Source organism: Dermochelys coriacea, chromosome 2 (genome assembly GCF_009764565.3).
Source record: "Dermochelys coriacea isolate rDerCor1 chromosome 2, rDerCor1.pri.v4, whole genome shotgun sequence".
Lineage (NCBI taxonomy): Eukaryota > Metazoa > Chordata > Testudines > Dermochelyidae > Dermochelys > Dermochelys coriacea.
This window is the reverse complement of record NC_050069.1, coordinates 78,485,399-78,503,770: the sequence shown is the minus strand read 5'-3', so window position 1 is coordinate 78,503,770 and position 18,372 is coordinate 78,485,399. Positions and strand designations below refer to the sequence as shown.

The following is an 18,372-nucleotide window of genomic DNA, read 5'->3' as shown; positions in this document are numbered from 1 at the left end:
AGGTGCCACAAGGACTCCTAGTTGTTTTTACTGATACAGACTAACACGGCTACCCCTCTGAAACCTAACAAGAGACAGTCCATTTGCTAAAGACAAAAGTTCTTTCACCCGCTGCAAAAGCAATAGTATTAAAGAGGAGTGCAGACAAATACCTATAGCCCCCAGATAGCTGGGGATGCTCAGGATCAAGATTTCCAAACTCCAAGTTCTTATGAGTGAATGTGAGTCAGGAATGTCACCTATGACAGACAGAGTGGAAACAGACAGGCCATTCTGAATTGAGGAGATCTGAGTTCAGATGCCTGGTTTAATAGATAATGACAGTGCCTGCAAATCTGCCTAGGTCGTCCCCCCCCGCCCCTCTCATAAACTGACCAACCCCTGACAGTTATTTTGGGGAGTATGTCTCAAGCACCCTGTGCCGCTGGATTTAAGGGGGATGCAACCGCTCTTTCTATGTCCATCTTCTATTATGGAGATCATGGTTCAAATCCCAGCTTCACCTGCTGTTAGAATTCGGGGCTCCAGCTGTCTCTCCCCTACAGATCTTGCTGCTCTTTCAGCATTTCAGCACTTATCTGCCCTCTGATGCCACTCCCCTGCTGCTGCCACCATGGGGGAGTTCCAAGGGCTTCCCCACATGTGTTAGCAGCAGCTGTTCCATAGCTGTGGCTATGGAAGAAGTCCTAGCTATGGAAGTTAATGAGAGCTTTGTCATTGACTTCAGTAGGGCCAGGATTTCACACCTGGACATTATCTACAGTGGGTCATGGCAGGAGAATCTAATGTATCTGTACCCTACGCTGGAGAAAATCTAAACAGCTGGCCAGATGGTAAAGCCTTGAGTTAGCAAGTGAGGCTTCCCCAAAGGGTAAAGTACCTTAACTATATATAATAGGGAAAGGGAAATTTATAATGTGTGTGGAAAAGGTCAAGGACATTCAGGAAACACTGTCCCAGAGGAAGAAGTAGCAGGCCATAGCTTCCTGGGGACTTGTGGGCTGATATCAAACATATCTTACTTATTTTTCCTCCATCACAGCTTACTTCAGAGATCTGACAATGAAGTATGCGTCCTAAATTGAGTAACTGTGCGATCATATTGCTGTAACCCTTCTAATGCCTCACCCCCTCCCTTTTGTTCATCATCTCTCACACATTATGTCATGTTTGATTTCTGCAAGCTCTTTGGGGCGGGGACTATGCCTTTCATTGTCTACTCAGAAACTCCTAACACACCTTTAGGAGCTGAAAAATTATTAGTAATAATAATAATAATCAGCTGAAATGGAATGAGACTTGTAAAGAATGTCTAGAAATTGAAAAACTGCCTGTGTGATGGTCCAGTCTTGAAGAACTCCATCAATAGTAGGTTATAGGGTGTTTTTAACCCCAGGGGATATGAAGAAAAACCTTCCTTTGCTTGAAGCTGTTTTGGTGGGCAGTAAATTGTGCTATGGTTGAAAAGACTGACAACGAAATGGGCACTTGACAGCCTGAACTATTGTCAGTTGGGCTAAGTGTTCATCCAAGAGAGAGATTATTGGGCACAGCAGCTGCTTTATTGAAACAAAAGTGAGATTCACAACAACAAGGCAAAACTTACCATGAACCATGCACCTCAAGCACTGCAAACTTCATATGCCATCAAGGTTAAGTAATGCTGAAGAGACCTCTAACTCCATAGATGTAAAAGAATGTGTACCAGAGGCCACTTTAATGGCAGATGTGATACTTGCCATATCCTTAAATGCAACAGAAAACTACGGCGTGGTGGTATGGCCTAGTAGTTAAGAGCATGGGATTGGGACTCAAGAGGCTGGGTTCTATTCCCTAGCTCTGCCACTGGTTTTCTTGGTGCTCTTAGGCAAGTCACGTCAGCTCCCTGTGCCTCAGTTTCCCTATCTGCAAAGTGGGGTTACAGATGCTGATCTTTGTAAAGTGCTTTGAGACTACTGATGAAAAGTGCTTTCTAAGAGCAAGGTGGTATTACTGTTATTATTAAACTGTCATATAGTTATGGTGTTTGTCATTTACCATATGTAGGGTTCCCTGAGACATGGCATTCACCATAGGTAACAGACACTTCCCTCTGAGGTACTCTCATCAAGCAGTGATTAAGTTACTTTCATCTGTGTTTCTGGGTACCTCGCGGCTGAAAGGTGATGCTTTAGGAATTTCTAAGAGTGGGATCTTGCACCACTAAGCATTCCCATTGACTTGAGTGAGTGAGAGGAGAACCAGGTCCTAAGTGCTGGTATGAGACATTTCCTGTTATCTAGAATGAGACATGTGAGCTGATATACATCTTTCACAAGTGGAAAGCCTGATTTTATGGTGTCATATAAAACATGTCCTCCAGGGAGGACCCACAATCTGTTTGAAATTCTTCATCAGTACTGTTGGTTTGCCTTTACAATGATAGAACAATACATGAGCAGGCTGTAGATACGGCCAATCAACTTCCTAGTGTTTCTACATCCCCTGAGCTTTCTGAGAACAGTTAATGCACCTAAAGTGTGAAGAATTTGTTTTCAATAAGACCTGGGAGTTATTTTTACAAATTTGGAGATCTTGTAATGTATTCATTTTGCGTTGAGCTACAGATGCCCTTCTTCATCCATCCCATATGCCCTTTCTAGAGACACATTGGGGGCATTTGGATTGTTACACAGATTACAGAATTGCCCATCTGGAGACCGAAACCCATGGAGAAACCATGATTCTGCATTGCAGTCACAATAAGTCTGCTGCTCTAATCATACCCACTCAGAAGATTTCTTGCAAGGTGATAGCCCTAAGGCTGAAGAATTCATAGTATGTCCAGCTGGCCAGAGGTATAAGTCAACCACTGAAAGGAGTCACAAAGTTCACTACATCTATAGAATATTAGAATAATTAAAGATGAAACTTTATTTATCTCTGATAGCAACAAAAAATACTAACCAAAAATAAAGCCTGAAAGTGATATGGTGATATACTGGGCTAGTTTTTCAAACACTGAACTCATTTTTTCCTACCTAACATTTTCAGAGTGATTTAGATCATTTAGATGTCTAAGTGCCTCACTGTACCCACAAATCTGGAATTTAGATGTTTAAAGAGCCTAAATTGTGGATGCAAAGAATTGTGAGTGCAAAATTGTGCCAGGCTGAATCCAGGCTGCAAATCTGGACATCAAGACTCTTTAAGTACAAGTGTTCAGAATATTTAGTTTTAGAAGGCTGTGAATTAGATCTCATTCTAAAATCCAATTATATTAAACAGATTATATAATGCTGATTTATATTGTGCTAGCAGATAGCCTTTGGTGCTTTCAAAAATTTTATGTCTATACTACAGAGCCTATGCTGGCATAGCTCCCTAGTGTAGACACAGCCTACACCAACAGAAGGAGTTTCTCTGATTTCGACCGAATGCATCCGATGAAGTGAGCTGTAGCTCACGAAAGCTTATGCTCAAATAAATTTGTTAGTCTCTAAGGTGCCACAAGTATTCCTTTTCTTTTTTTGTGAATACAGACTAACATGGCTGCTACTCTGAAATCTAATAGGATAGGAACACCACCTTCCTTACTGGTGCTAGCTATGTCAGCAGAAGTACTCTTCAGTCTGCAGTGGGGGGTGAGCTTGGCATGGCTATGTCAATCTGAGGAATGGGTTCTTTCACACCCTTGATTGACGTAGCTATGCCAATATAATTTTAAAATGTAGTCCAAACCTAAAAATTTAAGAGTTTAAAATCCTATTGGAAGTCAACATGACCTAGGAACATCGCAACATTAACCTTAATGATGGGAAAGACCTACAGCATGGTTCTCAAAGTGTGGGCCATAAACCATCAGTGGTCTGCATAGCCCTTTCTGGTGATAAACAGAAATACATGTTTTGAGATTCCACGGTGGGGTTTGGAAGAGAGGTGCTCCCTGAGAACTGTACAGACTTTCCTTATTAAACGCTCTGCAAAACAAAGAAACATAGAGATTCACTGAACCACAGTGGCAGGTTACCCAGTCTGCCAACCTCAACTGGGCTTCCCTACATTTTTTCTCTAGTGCTTTTTCCAGTCTAGTGTTAAATTTCTCTGGTGTTGGGGGACTTCCATAATCTCCCTTGGAGCCCCACTGCAGTTTTTAATAGTCCTCATGATTAGGAATTGTCTCCTGATATTCAGCACGTATCTTCCTGTTCCTAAGTTTAGTCCATTATTTCTGGTTATGCTGTCCCTCTTGGAACACCTTACACAATTCCTCTACCTCCTGGCAGATGGTTTTCATACCCCAGACCCATCTTCATCATTTATTCATATTTAGTTCCTTTATTTTCTCCTTTTAAACAAGTCTAACCACAACTGTATTTAAGGGCACAAGAATATTTGGGTAAACCCACAAGCACAAACACCGTTACAGAGTCCTCCAGTTACTGCATCAGATGGTGGTGGGAAAACGAGGCAGCTGCTGCCCACTACTGTCCTTGCTGAGCAAGTGGCTTTCTCCCCATGCCTCTCACATCTGGATGCTACTGAGACACGGGGCTCAGCAGGCAGACAGATGAAAGTGTGACTTGAAAAGAGCTGCCATCTGCTTATCTTCACTCCTTGGCAGAAGCAGGAGTTTCCTGCTTTGAAATGGAAATTTAGCATCTTTCGTCCACCTCATCCTGGCCCTCTACTCCTGGCTCTCACTCGGCCTTCTGTTTCTTCCCAGCCCAGTCAATTAGCCTGGGTTAAGGGAGTCCTTGTAACCTGCTTATTCCTTTTGCAGCAGCGGGGCCTCCCTGTACTCATCAGCCCCCTAAGTGCAACAGTGGATGCTAGGGTAGGATTGCTAGTGGCAATAGTCTAATACTATTCAGTCAGCTCTCCCCAAACAGTGACTGTCTTCCTGGTCTGTTTTGTGATGCCACTGTGTGATTGAACAAAAATCACACTTCTGCTTTTTTTTAAGTAATATATCCCATTACAGAGTAATTTTTGAGTTTGTTGTCCAATCTGTAAGGAGAAGGACGGGCTTATCACATTTCTGTCACAAAGTACCCTTGTGATTTGAGTCAATTTGCTTAGGATTGCATTTTCAAAGGGCCAACCTCCGTTTTGCAGGTGCAATAGGCCACAAAATTTTGCCTGAAGTTTTGCAACTGCTATTGCCATGAAGATGCAAATCTAAGTATCTGTGCCTCTAATTACATGATTGATGGTATAAATCGGGTAGTGAGAAGGTCAAGCACTCAGATTTCTGCCTGCAATATGCTGCCACAAATATGCAGGCACAAATTTTGGGGATGCCACAGATAGGAAGACCAGTCCTTACCCACAACTGGCCCCTTAATCTGCATCTCCTTTTCCCTTCCATGTGAGATGTGGACAATTACACTTACCCACCTATAAAATGCTTTTAGAACATGGGTTGAAAAGAGCCATATACGTACAATGTTTTATTATAGTATTGTTATTAACAGCCATATGTGTTTTTCAACATTAATGCTTTCCAAGTGTCTTCCTGTCATTGCATTTCTGTTCCATAGATTCTGCTCCAGTAGAGTTGTACCTCCTTAGACCAGGGCTGTCTTGACCCAATGTTTCAATATTTTCCCCAATATTGAAATGTATTCACTAACTTTTCCATGTTGAATATAATCTAATTTTGATATTCCTTGCTCATATTTCTAGCATTTTGGGTCCCTTTGTAGCACTTTGTTGTCCTACAAGTATGATACTATACACTAGTATATACCATAAAGATCTGAAAAAGAATATATTCTTCTATCTCTTTAAGTATTATAATAAATCATGTTTGGATTTGAAAGAAAATCTATGAGTTAATTTCCTCTTCCGTCTACAGAACCGGCTCTTTTACTTTGAATGCCGAAAATTTTTTAGTAAGCACTAAATTGGCTCTTAGTTGGAACAAATCCTTTAAAAAAAAAAAAAAGATTGCTGAAATGTGAAAACTAGCCACTACTAGAGATAAGTTAGTTGTTCATGACATTTGGTACTTCTCCCAACTTCTTGCTGTATGAAATCAGTTGTTATCTTTAAAGTGAGTATAATAGGTACAATTTTCAAAAGCATCTAAGTGGCTGAGGACACGAAATTTCATTTTCAAAAGTGATTTAGACCAGATTAAGGCACCTAAAAAGACAGCTAGATGCCTATTGGGACTTTAAAAAGCACCTGAGCAGGTTAGGCATCAAACTCTCCTTGAAATCAATAGGACTTAGGCTGCAAATCAATAGGACTTAGAATCGTAGGACTGGAAGGGACCTCGAAAGATTGTCTAGGCCAGTTCCCTGAACTCATGGCAGGAATAAGTATTATCTAGACCATCCCTGACAGGTGTTTGTCTAATCTGTTCTTTAAAATCTCCAATGATGCAGATTCCACAGCCTCCTTAGGCAATTTATTCTACTGCTTAACCAACCCGACAGTTAGGAAGTTTTTCCTAATGTCCAACCTAAACTGCCCTTGCTGCAATTTAAGTCTATTGCTTCTTATTCTATTATCAGAGGTCATGTTTTCTCAGCCTTTAATCATTTTTGTTGTTCTTCTCTGGACTTTCTCCAATTTGTCCACATCTTTCCTGAAATGTGGTGTCCAGAACTGGATACAATACTCCAGCTGAGGCCTAATCAGTGTGGAGTACAGTGAAAGAATTACTGCTCATGTCTTGCTTACAACACTCCTGCTAATACATCCCAGAATGATGTTTGCTTTTTTTTGCAGTATTACACTGTTGACTCATATTTAGTTTGTGATCCACTATGACCCCCAGATCCCTTTCTTCAGTACTTCCTTGTAAAGCTCACTAAGTGCCTATCTGCATCTTTAGACACCTGAATATCTTTATAAATCTGGCCCTAAGTCACTTTTAAAAATGAGACTTAGGCTTCTAAGATACTATTAAAATTTGAACCAATGGATATAATTCACTCATCAGCAAATATTCTGAGTTGCTATTGGTATAAAAATATATATGGCTAGTAAAACAATGGATTGACTACTGTTTTCTTCAATTAGAAAGATACCCAACAAGGAACCCCATTCAGGTTTGTCTTCAGTGAAAACACTCCACAAAGAGAAAGGAAGGACTTTTTTTTTTTAAACAGCAAGTTAGTTTATACAAAAGTATTTGTATAGCATTATATTGGGGCCATTTCTGTGCTGGTGCACAAAGGACTGAGGCAGAAAGCATATGAAGCCTTTATTCCCTATGCATTGAACAGGATTAAATCCCTCTATAGCAGTGGTGGACAATCTGGGGCCTGCAGGCTGCACACGGCCCGTCAGGGTAATCTGCTGGCGGGCTGTGAGACAGTGTTTACATTGACCATCCACAGACATGGCTGCCCGCAGCTCCCAGTGGCCTAGGCTTACCGTTTCCGGCCAATGGGAACTGCGGGAAGCGGCCTGCAGGCTGCATAAACAAAAGCACTAAGCGATGAGCCTAAGTATATCAGCCTGTGCAACGTGTCCCCAGGGGAGTAGTGGGCAGTGAATTAAGGGTATGTCTATCCCAGCCCCATCTCTGAGTGGCTAGCAGCTATGCTGCAGTCAATAGCAAATGCTGGTTGACAGCAAGTAGGAGCAGCAGGGCTGTGAGCTCCTGGGCAGTGCAGCTGCAGAGTCTGGCCTGACCCGGTGCTCTGTGCTGCGCAGCTGCCTGTCCTAGTGCAGCCGCACCACAGCCACCGGTGCTCCAGGCAGCGCGGTAAGGGGGCGGGGGGGTTGGATAGAGGGCAGGGGAGTTTGGGGTGGTGGTCAGGGGCCGGGGGTGTGGATAGGGGTTGGGGCAGTCAGAGGGCAAGGAACGGGGGGTTGAATGGGGGCAGAGGTCCTGGGGGGGCAGTCAGGAAGGAGAGGAGAGGAGAGGAGAGGAGAGGAGAGGAGGAGTTGGATGGGGCAGCGGGGGGCAGTCAGGGGCGGGGTTCCAGGAGCAGTCAGGGGACAGGGAGCAGGAGGGGTGGATGGGGTAGGGGTCCTGGGAGGCAGTCAGGAATGAGAGCAGGGGTTGGATGGGGAGGCGGGGGCAGCTGGGAGTCAGAGGACAGAGAACGGGGGGGGGGGTGGATGGGGCAGAGGTCCCCGGGGGCCATCAGGGAACAGGGGGGGTTGGATGGGGCAGGAGTTCTAGGGGGGCCATCAGAGAACGAGAAGCGGGGGGGATCGGATGGGGGAGCAGGGGCCAGGCCATGCCTGGCTGTTTGGGGAGGTACAGTCTCCCCTAACTGACCCTCCATACAATTTTGGAAACCCGATGCGGCCCTCAGGCCAAAAAGTTTGTCTGCCCCGCTATAGATTATGTAGTAATTATATTGATTACTTACGAATTCCCAGTTATCACTTTGAGTGTTGATAGGTTCTTGTCCCAAGATTAGGCCCACTATTATGTGCACAGTTGCAACACTCACACTTGCACAGTTGCAACACTCACACTATAGGAACCCTTCTATATTACAATAGTTTATTAATACATTTAGCAAAGTCACAAACACTTTAACTCAGTGAGGTAGATAGAGATAATACAGAATGTACTTCTGAATATCTATATACTCACACCATCCCTTGCAGAACAACCTGAAATGTTGGCCACTGTCTTCCTCATCACCATCACCTTCTTCCTCATCACCACTGTCTGTCATTCTGGCAACTGCCAGGGGCTACATCTCTCTACTCTCACAGCCAGGCTGGGATACAACTTTTATAATGTTACACTGATGCTGCTATGTCTAATGCATATTCTCCTCTTCCCTTTCCTTATTTGTACTTCCTCACCCTACTAATGTTGGGGTGTCTTTTTCTGATATGAATTAGTATATGAATTCTCAACTTATTATCATATATCATATATTATCATATACATATACATCATATACATCCATTCATTGCCATAACACTCTTGTAGTCAGATATCTGCAGATATAGTTCATGTTCCTGGGGTTGGCTGCTGTCGTTATGGTAAATTCCAACAAAAATCCCCCTTATACCGTCTATTCTCAGTTCCCCAAAACATGGAAGTTTCTGTTGGGCTGTTTATCTGTGTCAAAGTTCACAGGCTTCAAGCCTTATGCTGGCTGCTGAAGGTAATGTCTTATAGGATACAGGCCTGTAGGTTCCTTGCATTACTGCTGAATATAATAAAGGCAGAATATAATGAAGGTAAGACAGTGAATATAATAAAGGCAAGCTAGCCCTATGGGCTACAATCAAAACCATTCAGTGGCACTGAGAATGATTTCTACTGGTGCTGAGCAATTCCTAAGTGCTGAGCACTCTCAGGTCCCATTGAACTCATCTCAAGAGATTCTTAGCACATTGCAAACCAAGCCCATTGTGCCTCAGGGAGGCAGACTGCTCCCAGAATTCCCCAAGTGCACAGGGACACATCCATTGCACCACCCTTTAGGAAACTGGCTGGTTTGGGGAGAAGGTGGGGCTATTACCCCACCTTCTTCCTGTCCATTTTGGGGTGGCTTGTGAACCTAGGGGTGATGTCTCTTCATTCTCTGTATTCTCAAGTGCAATTTTGGCCCACCCCTAAGTTGGTTGTAAAGAGAGGAAAGCTCCTTGAGGCCTTCTTCTCTCATACACTTGTTCAAGGACCATTGAGAATTTTGCCCCAACTGAGTTCCACAAAACATCTCCTTGGCCTGCCATGAGAGCTCTAATCATGGCCAGCAGGATTCCTGCTTCAGAGGATGTACTCTGCAGCATCTCTGCTTCCAGTTGGTAGCACCAGGGAGGAGTTGACCGATGGCAGGAAAAAAGCTCGTGTCAAAGCACAGCAGTTAATAGGATCATACAGTCCTGGTTTCTTATCCTAGATACTTTTGATGTTCTTATAACCCAATAAATAAAGCTTTTTTTATCAAAATATTGTATGATCTTTCTTGCGACAAGTTAGTTTATTCTTCCTAACTGCACATACAGTGTAGATGGGCCTGGGCTACGTCTGGCCCAGAAGACAGATACTGGTTTTACTCTTCTCTAGGAAATGGATATGTATTTTCAGATGAACTAGTCATTTGTTAAAGTTCACTCTTTACAATAATATTCCTAAATTTCATTATATGCCTTTAGTCTACTGGCAGTAAGGAGAAGTCTCCTAACTGCATTTGAAGGTGATCAGTTAACATTTTATTTATTGTGCTGTAACTTATAATGCACTTGGTATCTTCCCCATAAAGCTTGTCTTCTCTCTTTAAAATGGTCTCTTTAGTATCCAGCAAAGGGTTTTGTTGCAATAAGAATTAAGGTGTGTCTATGAGCTTTCACCTGGGAGCAATAATGATGTTGTCAAGCGTTTCAGTTGAGACCAGCCCAGGATTTTTGGGTGGGGAAACAGACACTGTTATACACCATCTTCAGTGCTTCCTTCAGAGGGAAGCAGAACGCCTCCAGAGCTAGGGTGTAAGAACATCGAGTGAGTGTCTTTTTACATTGACACCAAAGTGAGGGGGGAAAGGGAACAGCAGGGTAACCACAACTCACTTGGACTTGTATCTAAGAGTAATCAGATGCAATGGATTGGCTCCCCTTCAGAACAACTGTTGTTCTATTCATTTTAATGGTAAGTAGAATTTTAAAACAATATTTGTAAGCTCTCTTTTAAAGTCTGTCAAAGTCTTTTTCTGCAGATGATTACATTTACTGCTGCCTCCACTTTTAACTACATTGAAACTCATATTAATAAGGCAATTTTAAACATTGTGCCTTAGAAACTAACCATTGCTCATTTTCAGTGGAATCTTTTAAAAAGCTTCCGCAAAAACAGCACGTCTTTAATTTTAATGTTATCAGAATTATTTTTTTTGACTATAACTCTAAACATTGTACCATTCTGATTATTAATGTATGACATATTTATAATAATAAGTCTTAACAAGCTGCTTTCTTTATTAATTTATGAATTATTATTATTATTTGGTTGTATGTTTGTCTTCATTTGTCCAGTTTATCAAGGGGAAACAATCCAGCATTCTTTAAAACATAATGGCTAGGACTACTTCACAATAGATCAAACCCTATAGTCTTTATTCAGGCAACCCTTCCCCACCTCCCATTTCATTAAATTCAGTGGAAGTTTTGACTGAGTAACAATTGCAGGATTTGGCCCATTAGTTAATATTGCAAGAAACTATCACTGCTTGGTACATTAACATAGTAACATTAGTGTCTAAAAGTAGAGAATAAAGAAATCCTTACATTGGGGGTGTTTGTGTTTGTTTATATTATTGCAAAAAAAAGAAAGTGGTGCCTGTATTAAGGCAGAATAGTTGTGTAAGGTGTAGGCATCAGGAAGCTGAAATTAACTAAAACCAGAGAGATATAAAAGAGGATTACAGATGTGATGCTCTGTTCTGGCATCATATTCTGTTAAAGTTTTGGATTTGTTTTTCATAGTTTATCTTGCTTTTCTAGAATTAAGGACAATTATAAGGCCCTAAAAACTAACAAGAGTAGATTCCCTTTACAATGGTTTGTTTTGTGGAGTTTGTTTCACACAATCTATACAGCGAAGGGTACACATATATTAACCTTTTTTAATAATACTACTAAAATTATCCAAAGGATTATTGACATAGAATAAAAAATACTATGGCTTATTTTGGAAAGATTAAGCAAATCTTAATTATTAGATTTGCATTCAGTAAAGTAGAACTAATCAACATGGGCAGCGGCCAAGTAAATAATTTTAAGGCTTGGCAAAAAACAGACAAGGTTATGATTCAGATTATTTTCTGCTTGTTTAATGCAACATACAGGTCTCTTCCAGGTCTAAAATACTATGTGTCATAATAACAATTTTAGCCTTTTATTCAACATTATCAGCATTAGGTAAGATGAGGATTATTAAATCACATGGTAATAGGTATTCTTCATGTTTGGAACTTCAGTGAAAATAAACTATAACTGTACTATAAATTACCATCCATTCGAGTGCACATTTTACTGTAGAAAAATAATCTCTTTCAACACTGCAGCAGTTTAATTTAAAAAAAAAATTACCATAGTTTTGTGACTGAGTCAGGGTTTCAGTTTCAACCAGGAGAAGTGAAAGCTTATGTAAACACTAACCACATTTTGGCTGTATGGATGGTCATTATGCAGCGATATCAAGTACTGCCATTGGAATATGTCTTTCTCTTGTCACAGAAGGACTGGTCAAATGTTCATAGCTGGAATTTACAGGGATCTTATTTTAATTCAGTCTCAGTCCAAATGGATAAGAAAAAGAGGCTTTTTTGTACATATAGAAGTAGAGAGATTAAATAAATTATTAAATAATTCAGTTTTAAAAGATGACACAAGGCCTAACCTTGTACTCCCAACTCACTCCAAACTCACATTGATTTAGAGGTTAGGTTTTTTCATCTTTTTTCCTTTTTTAATGAAAGACACCTATGTGAGTGGTATATTTGATGATGGGTTAACATATTATTAACAAATTAAGGTACATAAAATTGCTATAGAAATATACACCCTGTAGTATTCTTAATGCGTTCTGAAATAAAAACCTTAATTTACCAGAAACAGACTGTGCTCTGCAACTATTAAATTTTTAGTACACATTGCCCCATTCGTGTACCTGATTCTGCAACCCTTACTCATATGACTTCAAAGGCATGAGTTGCATGAGTAGAGGGTGTAAAACTGGATTTTGTTTGTTGTATTTGCACAGACATGTTTTGTGGAAATTGTATGTTTGATTCAGTATGACTGTTCTCCTTCCAGCTACCATGTGATGGTTAGTTTATAACAATCTTAAATTCACCACCTCTCTTGCCTGGCCACTTTTTTTCCATATATTTTCTTCACTTTCTCTTCTAATTGCAAACATATGGGCTGCATTGTCCACTCATAATTTGGTTGGATAATTACAGTATGCTGCGGGGGGTCAAACCCTCCCTTTGGATATGCATGTAGAATACCCACTGAAGCCAATGGAAGTTGCAACATGTATCTAAGGGAAGACTTTGGCTTTAGGAACTTAGACCAGTTTTCAAAGTGTCTAAAATTAAGTACTAAATCTATATTAAGTCTCCTAAATAAAAGTGGACTGATTTTCAAAGATGCTGAATGGAAACTGTGGGTTGTAAGCACCACTGGAAATCTGGAAATTTTTATTTAGGAGCCTAAATATGGATTTAAGTACCTAATTTATGAAATACAAGTTTGAAAAAAAAATTGTCCTTAGAGTCTTTACTCGGGTTAGTTCTCCATTCATTTTTCAGACTGTTAATGTCAATTAAGAAATGGAACCCCACAGAATTTCTACAGGATTTGGCCTGTATTATTTATCAGATAGAGGAGAACAAATCCTGATGACAAATTTGTTAAGGTGTTTAGTTCCATGAATACAAATATTTAAAAGTGAATGAATCTTTGGGCCTTATTCTGCTCTCATTACCATGGGGAATGTAACTTCCATTAGACCAGTGGGAGCAGGACTGGGAAAACATAGCATGTATAAGTGTCGCCTTCAGTTCCAATATATCACAGAAAGCATCTGGCCATTTTAAAGTTATCATCTACAACAACAACCAGAAAAGTCATCGTACAAAGTTTCCCCTAAATGAAACTATTTGTTAATTAAAGTAAGCTAACAGCAATAAGAAATATGCTTTTCGGGTTTGATTTAGAAGATACTATGTGGGTTGTTTAAATATGTAGGGGGAAAGTTCAGTCCTTAAGCTTCAACCCTTATAGCTCAGTATTTAGCATACAGTCGCTTGGTTTGGTTTGGGTTTTTTTATGGTTGAGTTACAGAACTCTGGAAATAGACGTTCGTGAAAGGAAGGGTTTGTTCTCACAGGCCTTTACTCATAGATTCATAGATACTAAGGTCAGAAGGGAGGCTCAGTGAGAGTTTTGGCTGAGTAAGGAGTGCAGTCTAAGACCTAAAGTGCTGACACAAATATAACCACATTGGCAGAAGGATGATTAATATATTGAGTGTGAGTGCCCAATACTCCTCCCAGCGAGATCAACAAATACTCCCCTTGACTTCAAAGAGAATGGCATCAGGTCCTTTAGGAATGATGTTGGGAAACAGAGCAAAAAAGGAGTTATGGGCATGTTCAGTCATTTGGATGTGAGTAGGTGGAGCAGGGAGGATTCCATAATTGCATATTATAATATTGGTTGGCAGTCAGATAGTGATTAGTTAATGTCTGTACATTGCTTTGAAGATGAAAAGCACTATATAAATTATAAGGGCCAAATTCTGCTCCCAGTTACGTTAGTATAAATCTGGAGTAGCTCCAGTGACTTTAATGGTGTTGTTGCAGATTTTTCTCCAGTGCCAGTGGCACAGGTCTTTCATATTATTCAACTGAATTGCAAAGCTTTGAGACAGACTAAACATAAAAATGTTTAAGATTGTCCCAATAAAGATGTTTTTTTCAGCCTCGCATCCCCCACCCCAATCTAGCAAATACCTCTCTCAAGTGCCTACTTGCTCTTCTATGGACTTCCCTTCAGCAGGAAGCCTCACACAGGCTAATGATCTGTGAAAGGACAAAAATCTTGATGGCACACTGAAAAGAACCAAGGCTCAACCCCTGAACCTTCCAGCAAAGCTATCAAGTTTCCCCCTTTAATCAACTTCCTACCTGCCCCAAAATTCCAATAGTGTACCCCACACCTTGTACCTTTTCAATGGCATCTATTGCTGTACATGTAACAAATCAATGGCTACATAGATACTACAGCACTTAACTATGTAGGTGTTTGATGTAATAGACATACTTAATATTGATATATCACCACAGACTTCCCCTGTGACCTTGAGCAAGTCATTTAGCCTCTCTGTGCCTGAGGTCCCCATCTGTAAAATGGTAAAAAAGAAAAGGAGTACTTGTGGCACCTTAGAGACTAACAAATTTATTTGAGCATAAGCTTTCGTGAGCTACAGCATCCGATGAAGTGAGCTGTAGCTCACGAAAGCTTATGCTCAAATAAATTTGTTAGTCTCTAAGGTGCCACAAGTACTCCTTTTCTTTTTTTGCGAATATAGATTAACACGGCTGCTACTCTGAAACCTGTAAAATGGTAATAATAGCACTTCCCTACCTCCCAGGATAAATATACTAAAAGATAAATATACTGTGAGTATTAATATACTAAAGACTGTGAAGCACTTTGAGATCTACTAATGAAAAGCACTATTTAAAAGAGCATCATTATTATTATACTGTATACAGACTTCACATTCATCAGCTCAATGTGTACTTGTAGCATGAGGACTCTTGACTCGAAAAACAAATGTGTCCCCTAAGTAAGATTCTCCATTATCCACAAGTAGTGTCCGGGCTTTTTTTTTCTGTAGAGCAGCTACTAGAAGACAATGGTGAAGCTAATCTTCCCATTCACAAACAGTAAATATGGAGTGTAGTTGCGTGAAATCCTTCTCTTCTCCCAACAGTTCTGAGGTGCACGTTCAGAACATTCCCAGCTAGTGGGGGCCCAAGAGCAAAGGAAAAATCTCAAGTGTAAAACTTGTATCTCTCATGGCTTGCCAGCTGTGTTATCTCCAGCTCAGGCAAGGCTGAAAATAAAGATTTTATGAATATTCATAACCTTAAAGATTAGTACTTAAGGGTTCTTTACTAGCACAATTATTGTGCAGTGGTAATACGATATCCGTAACACAACTTTGTGATTATACATTTTCAAGACAGGAATTCTAATGAATATCTTAGAGTATGTCAACATATGGAACATAAGTTACAATGTTGTGTCTTATAATATACACTGATTAATACAGACACTGGGCAAGATTCTCTAACTCTTGTACACGTTCCTTGGCCAAAAAGGTTGCTTGCATGCCAGAGCGGATTTCATCCTAAGAAAGGGGAAGCAGTGAGGCTACCGAACTGTCTCTTAGGGTTCCATTTTAATTCCCAAAGAGGATGTACAGGAGCTCTGCCAAAGGAAGAAAATGCTAAAAAGCACTGAATCAGTGTAATGTTTGGCAGGATTTTTCTTCCTGCCCCCTTCCCAGTGGGGGGTGTTATTTGCTTCATGCTCCCCTGAGTTGGGTCAGCTCTGCACTGACATCAAAGCAGGCTTGTACCTGTCAAGCTGACTGCAGCCCTTTGTAGGTAGAGTATCCTCTCCTTCTCTCTCTAAGTGGGTAATAATTGTGCCTGAACTCAAATCCCATTTCATAGCTGAATGTTTAAATTGTCACCTATATGTACATTTTTAGATTAAAAGCGAGGCTAAAGCTACTAGCCCAACATGCCCACAGCTCTTTCTTTCTAAAGAGCCAATCCACATTTATAGTTATCCTTTCAGAAGGAATATTCTTCTTGCCTATTTAGGTCCAAATTCTGACCCCCCACCTCAAAGTGAATAGTACCTTATTCTGTAAGTAGTCTCCTTGATTTCAAGGTGCTACTCAGCTTAAATTCAGGTGGCAAAATCTGACCCATAATCAATTCTCTTCACCTTGCACTAATAAATTGGGGCCAGACTGTACAACCTTACTCAGTGGTATGCGGTCACACAGGCAGTCCCACTGATTTCAGTCTACTTGCAGTCCTTCTACTTTTGGAACTGGTCACCAACGTGCATAAACAGTTCCCAATATGGCTAATTAGAGCCCAGGGGACAAAACTGCCATTTGTGAACCTCATTGCCATTGTAGATAAGTGATTTTTTTTAAAAAATAAATAAAGCAAGTGGTATTAAGTGACCAGCTTGAGACAATATACTGATTCAGTAAATCATCGAAGAAAAATGTTTACAGGAAGGATGCATGAGTTAAAATTACCATGGGCTACATAGTAACTTCTGTGACTACTATTTTTTATCTTCCACAACGCCTGGAATAAAATTAATTTGTTTAAAATGCAGAGCAAATGAAACTATGGTGACTTACTGCACAGTAGTACATATGTACACTGAGAAATGGGCTTGGTAGCAGGGCTTCAGGGAAGAGAAGGCTATAAAAGATAGCCAAGGATGGTGAGAAAAGACAAAGTCCACAATCCCATTGAGCCACTCACATTGGTGTGCCTTTTCAATGCCAAATGGAAATCAGGCCTGATCCTCTAACACTCGCATTAGCATTCCTTTCTCATGAAAGAGATGAAGGATCAGGGCGTAAATCCATAACTGATACTGTGAACTGATAATTTTATTGTACAAATTGCACTTGTATACTATATTTAAGAGTATAGTTAACTAAACTAAGTTGCATTTCAAATTTTATTTTAAAAAATGGCTCTTTCCACCTGAGCTTTTTCTCATTTTAAGACAACTTCACATTGGATCTGATCCTGCAATCTTTACTGACATGAGTAATTTTCTTATTCAGTTAGGGCTTGATCCAAAGCCCACTAAACTCCATGGGAATCTTTCCATTTACTTCCCTGGGCTTTCCATCCAGAACTTAATCTCTTTGACTTAAAGGAAACATCCAGATAAGTAAGAACTTCTCATATGAAGAGTAATGCAGAGTCTATCCGCCTATACTTAAACCAAGCCAGTATATTGATCTAGGTGTGAACTTTGGAATGAATCTAGTAAGAACAATTGCAGCCTTTACACCAATAAATCTCTCTTAAAAAAAAAATCTGGGACCTTGTCTTGTAATTCTTTCTTTAAGAAACCCACTCTCACAGAATCAGATCAGGCCAGATAATTTTTTATTTAATTTTGTTTATGCACATTTAAAGAAGAGGTTTCAATTTTTTAATTTAAAAAATACATTAGGATTCTAAATTATGAGCAGACAATTATGAAATATAAATTTAATTTTCTAAAAAAATGTTTGAAAAATAGTTTATCCTTCACTTACCTGCCAAGGATAAAGCTTAGGATTCTGTGCCACAGCATCAGGAGTTGAAGACATCAGCAATGCTAAAGCAGAACACAATACTCGGTTTTAAATGTTTGTGTTGTGATCAGTTCTTGCAAGGAAAACACTGATCCCTGGACTCAGGGTCTTAGAAGGTAAGTAGAGGAAGAAAAGATTTTCATATTTTTTTCTAAATATAAAATTGTTGGCAGCCTTTAAACTTTAAGCTTTCACTTCCAGTGAAATCAATGAATGTCTTTGACTTCAGTGGAAGTAGGATCTGGCCCTAACAGCCCAGTTCTATACTACTTGCCCAGCTAACTTCAATAGCAATCAGGCCATTATCCTTAGCAGCTCTCATGATGTCTCAGCACCTCTTTCTCACAACCTTAATGTCGACCTATGCAAGATGGAGTCGTAAGTAACTTGTTCAAAGTCGTACAAGACCATAATAATATCAGGACTGGAATACAGGTCTCCATTACTCAGTCCTGTGGTTTTTACAAATAGTTCACTCTGCCCCTGTTATGTGATGAATTATTGAGAACATTAAGATTGTCAGCTCCTTG

The 18,372-nt window shown here is 40.2% G+C and overlaps 1 protein-coding gene across 1 annotated transcript in view; it reads left to right on the top strand.

The window, feature by feature from the left end:
* Positions 1 to 10,392: 10,392 nt before the first annotated feature.
* Positions 10,393 to 18,372, top strand: part of LOC119850633 (desmoglein-1-alpha-like) — a 39,551-nt gene continuing 31,571 nt past the window's right edge. The window contains 1 exon segment of the mRNA XM_038389061.2: positions 10,393 to 10,564. Coding sequence (XP_038244989.1) covers positions 10,517 to 10,564 — 48 coding nt within the window. The 5' untranslated portion in view covers positions 10,393 to 10,516.